Genomic DNA, 18,332 nt, shown 5'->3' on the forward strand with positions numbered 1-18,332 from the left:
CGACTCCGGGGGGGGGGATGGGGAGGGAGGGCGACCGCCGACTCCGGGGGGGGGGGGGGGGGGAGGGCGACCGCCGACTCCGGGGGGAAGGGCGCCGGTACGGGTGGGGAGTATAAGCCTTTTTATTTTATCGGGGCCAAGTGTGGGAGATGACAAGGAGTTGTCCAAGTAGTGGACAACTTCTTAAATCAGCGCAGAATTTTGGACTTATTTAGACATTCACTGTAAAAGTTTTTTTCATAATGTTTATTACAAATTGTCAAGAAATATACCAGTTTAGAATTTCTTAAATATCTTATAAATTTACAAATCAATATTTGTCAGATTCATATATGAATGCACTGCATTAATAATAATCTCAAATGTAAAGACCCATGCTAAGCAATGAGCAAATCGGCTTCAGATCAGTGTTATTCTTTGGTTTTAAGGCAAAACAAAAACCACACACAAGATCACCCAACTGCTTACAGCACAGAAAAGCTATAAACTTAATGAGCTCTGATGACAGATTTTTTAGCTCACTTACTAGATTTTCTGAGGCATAAGAAGTAAATTACCAGTGGAAAAATAATAATAATCTAAAAATGCATTAGATTCATAGATCCTTCGGTTGGTCCCATTTATGCAGAAGTACAAAAAAAAAAGGCACAGATGCAATTAGCAAGTGCAAAAATAAGCTGGTGGGAGTACTTGTTTAATGACTACCATGTGTGCTTGATTCTGATTTTTTGGAAGGAAATCATAGAAAATCACGATGGCCCCGATTTACCAATAGCATATTTTGTTTTTTAAAGTCACTTTCCTTTTTTGCCTTGTGGTATTAGTTGCCTTTTTTGCACCTTTTAAAATAAATGGTGTACATGGTTCATTAATTTGGCGCAAAGTAAAAAAAAATATTTTTTTTTTGTCTTGAACAGTTTTCCGACTTCACGCAAAAAGTGGCATGTTTTGCAAAACTTGGGCGAAAATACTGGCGTACTCAAAAAATGCACCAGGAGGGAGAATGAAGGGGGAACTGTAGTGGAGTTGTATTCAATTTTGCAACTTTTTAAAAAGTCGTTATTGCTGAACCAGGCAAAAAAAATCTGGAATTGCTAAGGCAGGTGCTAAGGCAAAAATAGTAAAAATGTGATTAGACTTTTCCAGCTAGCCGGGCACTGCAGATGGCACTACAAATGTGCATAATTAGCATGTTCTTTTTTTCGCTCTGGGCCAGCTATAGGACGGTCTCGTTCTTCCCATATGGTTACGCCATCGCAAGAACAAATTTTTTTGGCATTCTCAAAAAGGCCTGCAGAACGGGCAATGATTCCGCAAGCCAACCTGCGAAAGAGCAAAAGAGAACAATTATATAGCCGTCATATAATCAAGCAATGGTTTTCTTTTAATACTCAACGCAGATCAATACAACTTCATATTTGGAAGTGATCTGGGGGAAAAATGTAATGCATCGTACAATTATTTTCATTCCCATCGGGAGCTTCAGTCATGGAAACCACAATAGCATCCAAGGTCCCTATTTTAAGTCAATGTGGTCCATTGAGACCCACTGATGTTTGCCATGAAACAGCTGTGCTATGGTATCGGATCAAAAGAAAAAAAAACAAAAACTTGAAGGCGCTATTGCTGGATACACAGATGAGATGTCAGTTTTGCACAATAAATGGAAGATTAATTGAACAGCTTCAGTGAAATATACATTATTTGGAGATTCAGTGACACGTTTCGAGGAACAGTTCCCTTCATCAGACTGCACATATTAGCAGATGATGTGGAACTACTCTTATCTTCAATGAGACAGCCATCTCAAATTATTCTGCTCTGGACACGGACACCTCATCAGGGTATCCAGCAGCATCCTCAAGGCGTTTTTTCTGCACAGCATAGTACTACAGCTCTACCGATGCACGTCCGGGCCTTTAAAGGCAATGGATCATCGGAAGATGGCCCATTGCTTAAAATCAGGTTGCATGCATCGTAGACCTTTTTGATCTAATTATTGCTGAGGAATATGTGAAGATGTTTACAATAGTCATAAAAAGTGGCATGTATGAACTTTCTACTCCATGAGCTTTTTTTTTTTTTTAAGTAGGTGCTGTGCCACTTAAAGGGGTTGTCCACTACTTTGACAGTGATGCCTTATCTATTGGATAGGGCATCAATGTATGATCAGCTGTTATCGGTGCCGGCGGCCGCAGGCTGGAAGTGCTTACCTGCGGTGCTTGGCCGTCAAGTTGTAGTGGCCGCCACTTGTAACTGCACATCTGCCTACCATTCAACTGAGGCAACGATAACAGCTGATCAGAGGGGGTGCCGCGTGCGGGACCCCGGGCCGATCATACATTGCTGCCCTATCCTACAGATAGGGCATCAATGTCAAAGTAGTGGACAACTTCTTTAAGCTCTGCCTGGAATAGACGTTTAACCACAAACACATATTTTAGATTATTTCTTATAAAATATTCTAATGTGATGCAAAATTGTATGACGGCGCTCATAATTGATAAGATGCTTATGGCCATTATACAATGTGTCAGGTGTTATATATATATATATATATATATATATTTTAATCTTGTAATTTGTGACTGCAGACTTGTGAATCTTCACATCACGTGCACTGCGAGGATTCTCCGATGCTGGCACTGGACGAGTGACTGCAAGTATGTGATTTGCATATATGCGGTCACGTGCCAACTAGACATGCGCAGCCTCACTTAATACAAGTGCATTGAGCAACACCAGACACATCTAGTCGGAATGTGACCAGAAGTATGCAAGTCGCAACCTTGTGATCAGGTGACAACTACTGAAACCAGCCAGCAGGGAAGAATCCTAACAGTATGAATAAAATACACTATTCGACTTGCTGAAAGTTTGCCCTGGGGTGGAAAACCCCTTTAACATCCACTTTATTTCTATTTTTATTTTATCTTTAGTCTAAAATAAGAGGAACCCCAAACTATAATCTGACTAGGACGTTATTAGGACAATCAGTGCAGAGGCCTACTGGGTGTATGAAATACTTAAAGTATGGATGTGTGAGGATCTAAGCACTATAAACCCTCTACATTTTGGTAGGAAGATGGGAAACAGAAACAATTATTATAAAAGCTAAAAAAAAAACATAATGTGACATAAATCTGCACAGTATATTGTAAAACGTCTTACCCTTTGCCCGAGTTGCCTGTAACTTTAGATAAATGGTGAGATCCACGTCCAAGGTCATCTTCTCCTTCATCCACAATTAGAGACCGACCTATGATGTCCCACACCTTTGAAGAAATTACATAGCGTGAATGAAACACAATAACCACCTACTAACACTGAGTGCTGTCAGCTAAAAAAAACATATTAAAGAATAACTGGATTATTTTATACAATTTTTTTTTATGATGATGCCAACTAGGTTAAAAAAGTGTTTCTATACAGCTAAGAGACAGTGTCTTGCTTCGCTTGAAGAAACCAATAATTTGGCAACAAGTCAGGGGACATATGGTTTTGGTTAAACCACCACTACAGCGGGGTTTTTTTACCGCTGGAGTGGTGTTTTAAATATAAGGTCCCTGACCCTACTCTTATACTCATCTGCCACCTTTTTCACCTTTCATCACCGCCACTCCCGCTGGTCTCCAGCAAGTTGTGACCCATCGGATCGCTCAAGTTTCTCGAGGAGCGAGCCGGAGGTCACACCGCATTACACATCGATCAGAGCCTTGATCTGGCTCTCATAGACTTACATTAAAAGCTTGCGATCATTACTTTCGACCAGTCATAAGCTAAGGTCACAAGATGGCACAGAAAAAAAAGGTGAAGACGTCAGAGGGTGAGTATAAAACCGGGATCAGGGACCTTACATTAGAAGCACCACTTAATCACTTAAAAAAAAACAAACAAAAAAACGATGAAGTGGTGCTTTAAGGGGAATCTATAAGCACAATCTCAATCCCCTCTAAACTATTTATATGTGCGCGTAGCTTTTTGAAAGACAAGTCCAGCAATACCTTTACATAACCAGTCCGTTCCTTCATTACTGAGAAATCCGCATTTTAGCTCATATGCAAATTAGGCTGTAGATCTGAAGCCTCTGTCACTCCAGCTCTATTCCCTGCCCAGCGCCGTCTCTTTCTGCTTGACTCACAGCCTCTATGTTGTGTGACTTCAGGCAAAGGAGCTATCAGTCAAGCAGGGAATAGAGCTGGAGTGACAGAGGCTTCAGATCTACAGCCTCATTTGCATACAAGTTAAAACGCTGATTTCTCAGTAACGGAAGAATGGACTGGCCATGTACAAGTATTGCTGGATTTGTCTTTGAAAGAGCTACATGCACATATAAATAGTTTGGAGGCTGAAATCCTGCTGACAAATTCACTTTAAATTGAAGTATTTTGTGTTTCTTTAGTGTTTGTAGCCCTTAATAATTGAATCAGTGAGATACTGTCAACTTATGAAATTCAATGAACAATTAAACCATGAATAATTATAAATCCAGATATATAAAAATCAACATACACGGCTACAAGCGAGTTGGCTTTATAAGAATCGCAAGTTACTGTGAACGAAAATGCAAAACTCTTTTTCTCTCACCTTTAACCGGTCATTGTCAATCCGAAAAGTTGTTCGACCATCATCACAGGCCAAGACATTTCCAAGATCACCAACATGCTATATGTAAGAATATATATATTATATTTCAGCTGTCCACTTTATCTTTATATTAACAAATGTGTTGGGAATATAAATGAGGCATTTATTGATATAGAATTATTTCAGGTTTTCCTCCTTTCGCTCAGTCTGTATGGCTTTTCTGTTCTTGAAATAGCAGCTGATGAAAGAGCACGTGAGCCAGACCGGTCCATCAGCCTAACGCAAATCAAAAACAGCTTTCCGATAGGAGTTTTTCAACTGGAGTAGGATGATGGACCTGTCTGGCCACCTACTCTTCCAACAGCAAGACCAATCTTTACATTTGGCCACTGTTATGGTTGATCGTTCGGTGGGTGTCTAACACCTGGTGCACCCAACGATGAGCCATTATCCGCTTCGGCAAAGGCCAAATGTAAACCATGGTCTAGCTGCTGATGGAGGAGCATGTGACCATGTGAATCTACTGAGAATTACAATGAATGTGTTTAGGTGACCATTATACAATGTTTAGGAGTTTAATTTTTTCTGAGATGTCGGTGCAGGCTCACTTAATGAACTATGTCCCAACTTATGACATTTACATTAGATGCCACCAAAATTAGTTTTGCCACTGATTAGGTGTCCATCTAAGGGGTTGTCCCCTTTCAGTTAAATTTCACCCTGGAGCGCATTTTGGTATAAAATAAACAAAATTGTGCAGTATTCACCTTCTCAGGTCTACCAGCAAGTCTTCGTCGCTGCCCCTGGTGTCCGGCATTAGCTGCGACACCTGGAGCAGCAGGCAATCAGTGAGCTCAGTGGATCTGCCAGTGTAGACAGAACGCCCCACTCGGAGACGCTGAGGTCACCAATTAGCAGCCGCGCTGACAACGTCACGTCAGCGCTGTAGCTAATACGAGATAGTAGAAGCAGCAGAAGCAGAGATTTACTGGTAGACCTGGGGATGGTAAGTACAGAACTTTTATTTTACCAATCTGCGCTCAGGAACAAACATTAAGGCTGTGTGAGTCAGCTGGGTTTTAGGACACTACACAGCTGACACCAACCCCAAACCCCATTACCCCAATTGCCAAACGCATGAGAGCAATCGGGTAGAGCCAAGGCGAAGCGCCAGAATTGGCGCATTTAATGTGATGCACCACTTCTATGGCGGCTGCAGGCTGGTATATTTAGGCTGGGAATGGCCCAATAACCAGGGATCTTCCAAGTCTAATAATATTAGCCCATTAGCCCGCAGCTGTCTGCTTTACTTTGCTGGTTAAAGAAATGGTGGGGAGGGGGAAGTCCAATAAGCTCCACAGGGTGCAATTTTATAATATGTGTGTGTGTGTGGGGGTTGTGGAATTTTATGTCTATATGTCTAGACATGTCTGTCTATATCATTGCAGTCCAAAAACGCAGGTGAAAAAACGTATGTAAAAATGCACGCTTCTGCCACTGAATTTTTCCTGCCAAGAGATGCAGAAATTTCTGCATCCTAATACTCAACGTGTGCCTAACTGAAAAGAGACAAGCCCCTTAAAACAGTGTAGAAAAAAATAATAATGGTACTCACACTATCTGCTTGTCCTGGACTCCCGTGAGTATTTCCTTCAGGATTGTAATGTCCGCCACAACTGATTTAAAATAGAAAATATTATTTATCATTTAATTGATAATCTCTGGCATTTCCATATAATGGGGCAACATCATGTTAAGGAAATTACTGTATGGTCAATAGAAATTGTTGATCTGAGTGAAAGAGGAACAATAATTGGTCACTTTGAGCTCATCCTTTGGGTTTACAAAATGTTCACCCAGCTGTAAATTTATACAATTTTTTTTCCCCACTCAAAGCACTGCCACCCATATAGGTCAGGAATTTATACATGTGAATAATGTTAATCTATTAAAATGCAATGTAATATTGTATTACTTATACTGAATATTAAAATTACCTCTCACATCCCATTGACAGATCGCCAAATTCATGAATATGAAGACCATGGAGTCCAGGACGTAGCCCATCCACAGCTCCATCAATAATACAAGTCTTCTCCGAAACTTGAAGAAAACGAACAACGCCCTGTATCGATCCAACTCCTTCCAGCATGGCCACGGCTGCTCCTAGGTTCTCTGGAAGGAAAACAGGGACTATATATGTAATGGTGACGACATCATGGCAGAACCGATGTCCATCTTCCCACCAAGGGAGGACATCTCTTTAATACGATTTTTTTTATACGCAAATGTGAACCTACCCTAGTGGGGAGGTCTTCGCCGTTTGAGGGGAAAAAAATTAGTGTGGAATTTAGGGTATGAAATATTGCAGAAATGTCAGAGTTTACCAAAAGGTAAAATATGCAATGGAGGATACTTGCCACATCTATGCTTACCCTTAGGCCACAGCCCCGTGATCAGTATTTGGTCAGTATTCAGTCAGTATTTTTTCTCAGGAGTGGGAGCCAAAACCAGGTGAGGAACAATCAGAGAAAATGTATAATGGAAACAAGTCACCAATTATGCATTTATCCCCCACTCTTGGTTTTAGCTCCCACTCCTGAAAAAAAATACTGACCGAATACTGACCAAATACTGAAAGTGGGGCCGTGGCCTTAGGCTAGGTTCAGTTTTTTTTACGTCTCCAAAAACAACAAGTTTTTTTAAGTGGAAACTGCTTCAGAAAATACTTCTTTTTTAGATAGTTTTTGAAAAGTTTTGTAAGAATTTTTTTTCTTGAAAAGTTTAAAAAAAAAAACGGATATTGTCGGACAATGCTTGCAAATACAAGCAATTTTGCAATTTATAGCTTAACAAAATTTTCAGCCATTCTTGAGATATTGACAGTTATATTTTTTTCTTTTATTTACAGCTTGTTGCCTTGGAGTCCAACCACTATTGCTAGAGAGCAGAACATGTGTAATATTTATAGGCTACTTTCTATGGAGCTTGTGAGCACTGTTTTGAAGCTGTTCAAGACCTCGCTGTCACCTCCTAATCCTGGCTATCTTCTAGTGAAGCTAAACAGCAGCGGTGGCCGGTCTCCTAGGCAAAAAGCTGTAAATAAAAAATGTTTAACTATCTCAAAAACAGCTGTAAATTTTAATAAGCAGTAAAAGTACAAAAGTGCTCATTTTTGCAAGCACTATCCAACACTATTCATCTATAAAGATGGGAAAAACACTTGATCATTCTTTTGATTTGACAGAGGCTAGCTTGGAGATGATTGCATGCTGATCCACTTCCAAAGAAGTAACATTTTTATTCATTTTTTTTTTTTTTACCAGGCATGTTTCAAAACATCTTCAGGAAAAAAAATTGCTCTGAAGCTCCTCATTTGAAAATTAATGTGAATTTTCCATTGAAATGAAAATGAAGAAATTTCCACACATTTTTGAAAAACTTTTTAAGGACAATTTTTGAGCGAATACACTCCAAAAAAAAAAATAAAAAATCCAGCCTGAGAAGCCAGATGCTGTGAGATTAGCTCTTGAGTTCACAGCTCTGACATTAAACCAGGCAAAGTCCAACCTAAGGGCTCTTTCAGACATCCGTGATCATTGACCTGATCTCGGATCGCTATGTACGGACTGGCCACGCATTTCCCGACCCGAAAGCGATAGCTGCATAAAAAGATATGAAGCGGTCACGCTCGGGTCGGGATACGCATGGCCAGTCCGTGCATAGCGATCCAAGATTGGACCGATGATCACAGACTTCTGAAAGAGCCCTTCCAGTTGAAAAATAAATGTGCATTTGCAGAAATTATTCAGAAAGTAAAAATAAGATCGAAAAATGCAAGATACACGCATTTCTGGCTGCACTAAATCTATAGATTGGGATATTTTTGTTTTCCATTATTTAAGTAAAATTAGTTAGTTCCCAAAAAAAGAAAAGAAAAAAAAACAAAAAACACTTACGGGATTTAACGCTTCCCATTCCCTTTAACACTGCCCGGCGTCCGGTACTCTCCAGCAACTTCTGCACCTCAGATGCTGGCAAATTGGTCTCCACCACCACGGCTTCAGACCCTAGACTGACATTCACATTCTGTACACCTGTCCCCATGGAAGCGGATGGAGGATAAAATACATCAGAAATTACAATAAAAGTTTCAGGAGTTCTATCCATGTTTTTCATTTATAGCACTCATACCTTGCATAGTCTATGGGGCTGTTCACATGTCTGATTTTTTTTAGTGGGCCGAGCACAAAATTGCTGAGACGTGTCAGATCAAAATCAGTAATGCAAGTCTATGGGTTCCTGAAAAAAAATTTTTTGGACAGCACTGCAGCCAATCAGCGGCCACTAATTGGCTGCAGCTTTCACTATCCTGTCATAGCAGAAGAAAAAGTTATTTGGCAGCAGTCGTCATTATTCAGTCAGAGGAGAAGAAAAACTGCTCTTCCACTCGTAAAAAATAGTAAAAGCTGCAGCCAATCAATGGATGCTGACTGGTTGCAGTGGTCACATTACATTTTTTTTTTTTTGACAAATGAACAGAAGGGGACACGGCTCTGTCATTTGAGTAACAACACAAGTATTATGGGTAAGCATAAGGCTGCGTGCCCACTATGAGTTTTTAAAGCGTTTTTTTGCCGCGGAATTTATGCAGCGAAAACGCTTAAAAAAACGCTTTGTAATAAGTGCCCCATGGTCCCCAATGATAATCCGCATGTGCTGTGCATATGCTGCGGAAATTTACGCTGCAGATTATCATTGCGGAAAAATACGCAGCATGTCCATTAATTTTGCGGACACGCAGCGTAATCTCCGCCATTGACTTGCATTGGACCGCGTGACATCCGCATCACTGCATCTGCACAAGCGGATATCACACGGTTCAATGTGTGGATGGTACCCGGGTTTGGAGAAGAGGATACTCCCCTCCAGACCCGGGTACCATAGAACCTGTAAAAAAAAAAGAATTTTAAATAAAAAATAAAGATTATACTTACCTTCTGATGGCCCCGGTCTCCTAAGCGATGCGTCCGGTCTGTTGTATGGGTCGCGGTGGTGTGAAAGGACCTGCCATGACGTTATCTAGTCATGTGACAGGTCACGCGACCGCTGACGTCGGCAGTCGCCTGACCTGTCACATGACTCAATGACGTCATCGCAGCTCCTTTTCACAACACCGCGACCCATACAACAGACCGGACGCAGCGGAGAAAACACCGGGGGCCATCGGAAGGTAAGTAAATCTTTATTTTTTAACTATTTTTATTCTTTTTTTTTCTAACTATTACTTGGTCACACTATATAAATCCATGTCGGTTGCATGGATTTATATAGTGTGACCAAGTTGTCAAGCACTTTTCCAAGTTATGCTAAAATCGCTTGGAAAAGCGCTTGATAACCCGCATGCAGAAATGTATGCAAAAACGCTTGACAAACGCTTCTACCTGGCAGGAAAAACGCATGTAAAATCTGCATGCGTTTTTTCCTGCCAGGGAGAAGCGGGAAAAACATGCAGCATTTCTGCATCGTCGGCACTTGGCCTTAGAGTCAGGCCGGGTTCGGGTGAGCATAAAAATCATCAGTTTTTTTAATCCGTTAAAAAAAAAAAAAAAAAAAAACGTTGCCATTTTTTTTTCATATGCATCTCTATGGCATCTGTTTTGTAAATCATCAATTTAAAGTATAATAGGTCGGAACATTTGGCCAATGCAATAAGAAAAAACAGCAATATTCATGGGGTTAAAATAGGTACCAAGACATATAAGACAGCATTATATGCAGATGACCTCCTCCTCTATGTGTCTCAGCCTCAGACATCTCTTCCTTCTTTAATGAAGGAGTTTGATAGATTCGGGTTCATGAGTAATTTTAAAGTTAATTATTCAAAATCGGAGGCATTAAATGTATCGTTGTCACAGAGAGAGGTTGAACATTTAATGGATAATTTCCCTTTTAAATGGAAGTTGGGAGGCGATAAAATACTTGGGCGTGCTCATTTCTCCTGATTTTTCAAAACTTTTTGTACTAAATTACCAGTCGCTTTTGGATCGTACATATAAAGACCTACTGAATTACAGTAAACTGAGAATGTCCTGGTTTGGGAAAATGAACGCGGTAAAAATGGATATATTGCCCCGCTTTTTATACATTTTTCAAACTGTTCCTAATTCTCCCCCATGCAGCTTCTTCAGCAAACTACGTACAGCATTAATCAGGTTTGTGTGGGGTAAATATAGACCCAGGATAAGTATGCAGACATTAAACCGCCCTAAAATAGTCGGTGGAGCTGGATTTCCGAATTTTAAAGTATACTTTCAAGCTTCTGTTTTAGGTCGCTTTATAGACTGGCATTTCAACTCTCTGACAAAACAATGGGTCACTATTGAGCAGGAAGAGGTGGGTGTTCCTCTGAAGCACCTTCCTTTGCTTTTTGCCTCTGATGTTTTCTCGATAGGAGGCTTGACAGAATTGACTAGGGGGGAACAATAAAGTTTGGCATGCAACTAGGAAAAAACACCATCCCTCTAGAACATTCAGTCCTCTTATGCCACTTTTCTCGAATCCTTCCTTTCCTCCTGGATATCTGCGAGAATCTTTGTTAGGATGGAGAGCTATGAAGGACACTTACCTCCTACAGATATTAGAAAATGGTAAAATGACATCATTCAATACATTACAGGATAGGTCTCCCGTCTAGAAAATTGTTATGGATGGAATATTTACAATTGCGATCGCTCTTGTCTTCTCAGAGGATGGCATCCCCCCATTCCAGTGTATACCATCTTCCTTTGAGAGGTTGTTCTTGAAGGAATCTCCCCCCAGTCATATAATATCACTGCTTTATAGTTGTTTGATAGGGGAAAGTATCTCAAGAAAGTTTCAATTTCAACACATGTGGGAACATAAATTGGGGGTAGTCATATCTTCGTAGGATTGGGAAAAAGGATTCTTGTTTACACACAAAATGTTGGTCACAAGTTATGCGCAGGAGAAAAATTTCAAAAATTATGGCAAGATGGTACCAGTATCCTGTAAAACTTCACTCCATATTTCCGGCAGCCTCAGACATATGTTGGCGATGTGAAGTGGAAAAAGGATCTATGCTTCATATATGGTGGGAGGGTAGCAAGATGAAACCTTGGTGGGAAAAAATATTTTCCAATTATAACCTAATCACCCGAAGTAGGGTCGAAAATCGTCCTGAGATAGCTCTGCTTTCCATCCTGCCTTCATCAATAGGATCTCAAAAATAAAGATATCTTAAGATTCTGTTTAACAGCAGCAAGTACGGTGATCCCACATTACTGGAAATCACCTCAAATCCCCCAAATTTTGGAATGGTATAATGAAATGGTTAATATCTGCAGAATGGAGGAACTTTCTGCTGACTATAATGGTTGGGCTGATAAATTCAGGAAGATCTGGAGTGTCTGGATCCTGTTTCAGGACCCATCGGAGTTTCATTGGCTGTTTGAGTAAGAGACTGATGAATTGGCGAATTGGATCCGGGTTGGTGCTGGGAACTAATTAGAGAGTCTAAAAATGAGTCTTAGGTTATGTTCTCCTTCTCCTCTTCCATTCCCTAATCCTTCCCTTATTTCTTATCTTTCCCTTTCTTTTTCCTCTTCTCCCCCCCCCCCCCCCCCTTTTTTTTTCTTCTTTGTTTTTGTACTCTTGTTTTGTCGATTTATGTAACGGTTTGCACTGTTGGATATGATAAAAAGTAATGTTTACATTATTAGATAAGAGGTGTAGGAGTCTTATCAGATAAGTGATAGAGAATATATGAGTATATGTTATTTTGATCACTATGACTAAACATCGGCATTTATTAATGTATGTTTTACATGTTAATGTCTACTTCTATTTCAATAAAAAGAGATTATACTAAAGTATAATAGGTCTTGTGAGGTTGCCTATGTTAAGAGTTGCAAGTGAGTCACAAAAACTTTCCGCTGCATGGCATCTGATTTTACTTTTCTTTTTTTTTTTTTTTTTTTTTTTTTAAAAGGCCCCTATTGAGTTTAAAATGAACCTGCAATACATTTTTCCCCCGACCCTAAGCCATTAATATGATTGTGTAGACCTTTAAAAGATAATCCAATCGATTCCTTATATAGCCCCAAAACACTCCTTCAGCAATGAGAAATGGCATTTTGAAGTTGTGTCGGAAAGTACATTGGGGCGTGACGATGCACTTACAGCTTCTCAGCCACCGCTGTATTTCCTATCTACAGCACCCTCCCCTGGCTGGCTGACTGAGGGATTTTTTTTCCTTGGTGTACACCTACTGACCTGTCAATCACCCAAAGGAGGGTGCTGCTAAGGAGGGTATACACCATGATGCTGAGAAGCTGTAAGTGAATTGTCATGTACCAGTGCACTTCCAGAAACAACTTCAAGACACTGATTTCTCACTGCTGGAGCAGCACTCTGGGATCATAAAAAGAGGTAAACTGCCTCTACAAGTCATATGAATGATTTGTGGGATGGGGGGGGGGGTTAAGGTTCCTGACAGCTTCCATTTAACGGGCAAGACTTATCCAAAAAACAGATCAGATTAGTGCGTTCTACATTTTTTTCCACAGCCCATGTGTAAAAATGTTCATGTAAATTACGCCACTGACTAGCATTGGATAGTGTCCTGTCTGTCTGCAGTTTGCTTTGCATTTGTATTGCACATGGACGTAACACGCTTGCCTGAACAAGCCCTTATTTTTATTCAATGCTGCACCCTGGGATTTCTAGTAGATAACACCCTTTAAGCCAAAGCCAGAATTGGATACAGCAAGAAGAAATTGTTCCTTTTAACCCCTTAATGACTTTGGGTCTTTCTGTTTTTGTGTTTTCATTTTTTGCTCCCCTACTTCCCAGAGCAAGAACTTTTTTAATTTTCGTTCAATATGGCCGTGTAAGAGCTTATTTTTTGCGGGACGATTTGTACTTTTAAACGCCATCACTGGTTTTACCATATCGTGTGCTGGAAAACGGGAAAAAAATTCCAAGTGCGGCGAAACTGCAAAAAAAATGCAATTCCACAGTTGTTTTTTGGGTCCTTTTTTTTCCACGTTCACTGATTGCTAAAACTGACCTGCCATTCTTATTCTCCAGGTCATTATGAGTTCGTAGACACCAAACATGTATAGGTTCTTTTTTATTTAAGTGGTGAAAAAAAAATCCAAAGTTTGCTTTAAAAAAAAAAAAAGGCGCCATTTTCCGAGACCCGTAGCGTCTCCATTTTTCGGGATCTGGGGCCGGGTGAGGGCTTATTTTTTGCGCGCCGGGCTGACGTTTTTATTGATACCATTTTGGGGTAGATCCGATGTTTTGATCTCCCGTTATTGCATTTTATTGCAATGTTGCAGCGACCAAAAAAAACGTAATTCTGGCGTTTAGAATTTTTTTCTCGTTACGCCGTTTACTGATCGGATTAATTCTTCTTTTATATTGATAGATCAGGCGATTCTGAACGCAGCGATACCAAATGTGTATGTGGTTTTATATAAATATACATATTTTATTTTGAATGGGGCGAAAGGGTGGTGATTTAAACTTTTATATTTTTTTAAAAAAACATTTCGCTTTTTTTTTTTTTTTTTTTTTTTTTTTTTTACACTTTCTGCTTGCTTCTATAGTCTCCATAGGAGACTAGAAGCAGCAGTTTTCTGATTGCTTCTACTGCATACAAGCGATGAGCAGATCGCTTGTATGCAGGAGAAATGCTCACTTGCTATAAGCGCTGACCACTAGGTGGCGCTCATAGCAATTGAGACATGACAACCAAAGGTGTCTGCTGCAGACCCTGGGTAGTCATGTCCATCCATTGGTGACTCGCGATCACGTGACGGGGTCACCGATGGGCGGGGCTTAGGACGCGCTTCCCGGAAGCGCGAGTTAAATGCCGCTGTCAGAGATTGACAGCGGCATTTAACATGTTAACAGCCGCGGGTGGATCGCGATTCCACCCGTGGCTGTTGCGTGCTCGGTTCAGTGCAGGCTCAGCGCCGGAGCCCCAGCTGAACCGGCCTTCTCGACCTGGTGCGCACTATTACTGACCAGGTCGGAAAGGGGTTAAATCCACTTCTGACTTTGGCGTAAAAAAACTGCCAGTGTGATTCTGGCTTTACTTGTTCGGCTCCTCAGTGTTTATTCTTCATTTTAACCCCTTCTTGACATATGATGTATATTTACGTCATCTGTCATGTCCTTGACTTTGATGTGGGCTCCGACGCTGAGCCCACATCTTTTCCCGCACATGACAGCTGATTTAATCAGCCATCATGTGCCTTTAACAGCACAGGATTGGAGCTCCACCCAAATAACCAGTTAAATCCCGCTGTCAATCTCTGAAAGGGTGATTTAGCATGCGCCCTGTCGGAAGCACGTCATTCCGGCCGCCCATCGGCACCCCGTCACGTGATCAGGGGGGAGGGGCGCCAATGGGTTGCCATTACAGCCGAAGGTCTGCAGAAGACCCCCATGTCTGTCATTACGATACTCCTGTGAACGCCGGCTTGTGGCCGACATTCATATGAGATTGTGATTTCTGTTATATATAGCAGTGCTGATGCACTATGTATAGCACCGGCGATCAAACGATCGTTGCTTCAAGTCTCCTAAGGGCACTAATAAAAACAGTTTAAAAAAAAAAACGGTTTTTAAAAAATATGAAAAAATAAACAAAAACACACAAAAGTTCAAATCACCCCCCTTATGCCTCATTGAAAATAAAAAAAACACATTTAGATCAAAAATGTCCGATCTATCAAAATATGAAATTAATCAGATCAGTAAACGATGTAACAAGAAAAGGAATCGAAACACCAGAATTAGTTTTTTTTGGTCGCTGCAACATTTCAATAAAATGCAATAAGAGGCAATCAAAACATCGTATCTACCCCAAAATGGTATCAATAAAAACATCAGCTCAGGGAACAAAAAAATAAGCTCTCACCCGGCCCCACACCCTGAAAAATGGAGACGCTATGGGTCTCACAAAATGGCGACAAAAGCAAAAAAAAAATTTTTCATAGAAGTTTTACAATTTTTTGTTTTCACCACTTAAAAAAAAAAAAAAAACTATACATGTTTGGTATCTGTGTACTTGTACAGACCTGAAGAATCACATTGACAGGTCAGTTTTACCATATAGTGAACATGGTAAATAAAAAAAAAATTAAAGAAATTATGGAATTGCACTTTTTTTTTGCAATTTCACCTCGTCCTGCAAGAAACAAGCCCTCAGACGGCAATATTGACAGAAAAATAAAGAAGTTATGGCTCGTGGAAGAAGGGGAGGAAAAAACGACAATGCAACAAAAAAAATGGAAAATGGCCTGGGGATGAAGGGCTTACAATTAGGCTCATCATAAGAATGATGATGTTCGGGTTGTCCTTTACCTTTTACATCCTGTAAGGAGGTCTTTATTGCAAGGACGCATTTTTCGCAAGTCATCTGAACTGCAAACTCCAACTAGCAAATAAGAAAAAAAGAATCAGAAAATGGGAGAAAATAAATAGCATATTGGTGGTGAGATTAACAATGTACAATAAGCAACAGTTTATTTAGGAAAGGCGCGCCGTGACCACAGCTAGTTTGGCATACTTGCAGGGGGCGCTCCCTCTTACTATAAGACCTAATCTATATACAGCTGTAAAATGATGTAGCCACATACAGGAGAGAATTATTCAAGACCCTCAGTAGAAAAAGTGCACTCGCCTGGACCCCACACCCTGGGACGCCCCGCGCGCGCCTGGACCCCCCCACACCCTGGGACGCCCCGCGAGCACCTGGACCCCCCCACACCCTGGGACGCCCCGCGCGCGCCTAGAAACCCCCACACCCTGGGACGCCCCGCGTGCGCCTGGACCCCCCCACACCCTGGGACGCCCCGCGCGCGCCTGGACCCCCCCACACCCTGGGACGCCCCGCGCGCGCCTAGAACCCCCCACACCCTGGGACGCCCCGCGCGCGCCTGGACCCCCCCACACCCTGGGACGCCCCGAGCGCGCCTGGACCCCCCCACACCCTGGGACGCCCCGCGCGCGCCTGGACCCCCCCACACCCTGGGACGCCCCGAGCGCGCCTGGACCCCCCCCCCCACACCCTGGGACGCCCCGCGCGCGCCTGGACCCCCCCCCACACCCTGGGACGCCCCGCGCGCGCCTGGACCCCCCCCACACACCCTGGGAAGCCCCGCGCGCGCCTGGACCCCCCCCACACCCTGGGACGCCCCGCGCGCGCCTGGACCCCCCCACACCCTGGGACGCCCCGCGCGCGCCTGGACCCCCCCCACACCCTGGGACGCCCCGCGCGCGCCTGGACCCCCCCCACACCCTGGGACGCCCCGCGCGCGCCTGGACCCTATACCCTGAGACACTACACCCTGGGACCCCACATCCTGGGACACTCAGCGCTCACCTGGACCCCACACCCCGGGACACTCACCGCTCACCTGGACCCTACACCCCGGGACGCCCCGCTTCGCTCGGCCATGAACTTGAAGTCTTGGGACGCACGGCCGGGATCAGAGCACTGACACATTATCTAACCTGTATGTAACCCAGGACGTGCGCACCTGACATGAGCTGCGGTGACAGTGCTGCACACGATGACTTACTGACACTGTGCTCAGTGATACCTTGCACACGTCCCCGGGACTCTCCTGTGTATCCATGACGCTTCTCGGTCTCTCCAGCAGCCTATGAGCTGACGGCGGTGTCGCAGAGCGTCCTCCTGATCCGCAGTGTGAGGCACAGCCGCTCTCCCCGGTGTCTCCTGTGTGCGCGGCCCCGCTTACAAGTCTGATGACAGTCAGGCGCCACGGGAGTGTAACCGCTCAGGTCTCCATAAAGATGGCCGCCCGTGTGAAGAAGACATTATCAGCTGTCTGTATTCTCTGTGCCCCGAGGCGGTGGGCGGGGCTTTCCATGGACGCCATTTTTCCTGTTACATAACACAATCTGGTGGCTGGATTGGAAGCTGTCAGTGAGGAAAACGATGTTCTGCTCTCGCCTTATATAGTAACAGGTCTGCAAGTCGCTGTTCACATGCTTTGTTAGGGCTCTTTCACCAGTACCGGCGATATCTGTGTCTACCTGTGTGGCATATGTGTGGCATACATGTGCCGCATCAGCATCACACGTATCGCCGCCTGGGAATCAGTGGTACAGTTTGTGCTGTTCCCAAGCGCCGGGTGCTGAAGGAATCTTTCATCATTGTCCCCTGCTTGCGCTGCGATCAGCACCAGCAGGGGACAATGGTGAGAGTTGTATTCTGCCCCCGCTGTGTCCGGCAAGTGTAAAAGTTAAATAAAAAAAAATCCTTATACTCACCTGTGCAAAGTTGAAAAAATCCAGTGTCCCACACTGTAATCCATCTGACCACCAGGTGACTGCACACACTGAGGAGCAGGATAGAATGACTCGCTGCAGCGAACGGACCCCTGAACTGCGCTGAGCTCACTGAGCGGTGTCCTGTCACTCAATGAGTTGTACTTTTGAATGACATTATTAATTTTACCACATAGTGTACTCAAAAATGGGAAAGAAATTCCAAGTGTGCAGAAATTGCAAAAAAAAAAATGCAATTCTGACATTGTTTTTTGGGAATTGTGTTTACGGTGTACATATTGCGGTAAAAATGACATTGCAGTATGATTCTCCTCATCAATGCGATTATGGCGATACCCAACATTGGGGTTGTGTTACCATTTTCGGAGGCCCATAACATTTTTATTTTTTAG

At 42.7% G+C, this 18,332-nt stretch overlaps 1 protein-coding gene across 4 annotated transcripts; it reads right to left on the reverse strand.

Moving 5' to 3' along the window:
- Window positions 1-281: 281 nt before the first annotated feature.
- LOC141215216 (copper chaperone for superoxide dismutase-like) lies at window positions 282-17,470 on the reverse strand. Of its 4 annotated transcripts, none has more exons than XM_073665531.1 (8): window positions 17,166-17,470; window positions 15,988-16,060; window positions 8,547-8,684; window positions 6,585-6,762; window positions 6,203-6,263; window positions 4,588-4,665; window positions 3,172-3,275; window positions 282-1,323 (listed from the first exon to the last, which is right to left on the reverse strand). In XM_073665531.1, exons 1-8 carry the CDS (start codon window positions 17,262-17,264, stop codon window positions 1,170-1,172), a joined length of 885 nt encoding a protein of 294 aa, XP_073521632.1. In that variant the 5' UTR covers window positions 17,265-17,470; the 3' UTR covers window positions 282-1,169. The 4 variants fall into 4 exon arrangements, with proteins under 4 accessions (XP_073521632.1, XP_073521635.1, XP_073521633.1 ...); XM_073665532.1 differs by having other exon boundaries at window positions 283-1,323; window positions 17,208-17,469; XM_073665533.1 differs by having other exon boundaries at window positions 285-1,323; window positions 17,229-17,468.
- Between the last annotated feature and the right edge of the window lie 862 nt (window positions 17,471-18,332).

The sequence above is a fragment of the Phyllobates terribilis genome, unplaced genomic scaffold, assembly GCF_046119375.1.
Source record: "Phyllobates terribilis strain yellow unplaced genomic scaffold, ASM4611937v1 Scaffold_231__1_contigs__length_3143052, whole genome shotgun sequence".
In the NCBI taxonomy this organism is placed as follows: Eukaryota; Metazoa; Chordata; class Amphibia; order Anura; family Dendrobatidae; genus Phyllobates; species Phyllobates terribilis.

Excerpts from the sequence above, each read along its gene's own strand:
- LOC141215216 (XM_073665531.1), bottom strand. The coding sequence starts at position 17,264 with ATGGATACACAGGAGAGTCCCGGGGACGTGTGCAAGGTATCACTGAGC. Across the intron at positions 4,666-6,202 it reads GTCCAGGACAAGCAGATAGT|CATGTTGGTGATCTTGGAAA; the intron begins GTGAGTACCATT and ends TCTTACATATAG. Across the intron at positions 1,324-3,171 it reads ACAGGCAACTCGGGCAAAGG|GTTGGCTTGCGGAATCATTG; the intron begins GTAAGACGTTTT and ends GCTCTTTCGCAG.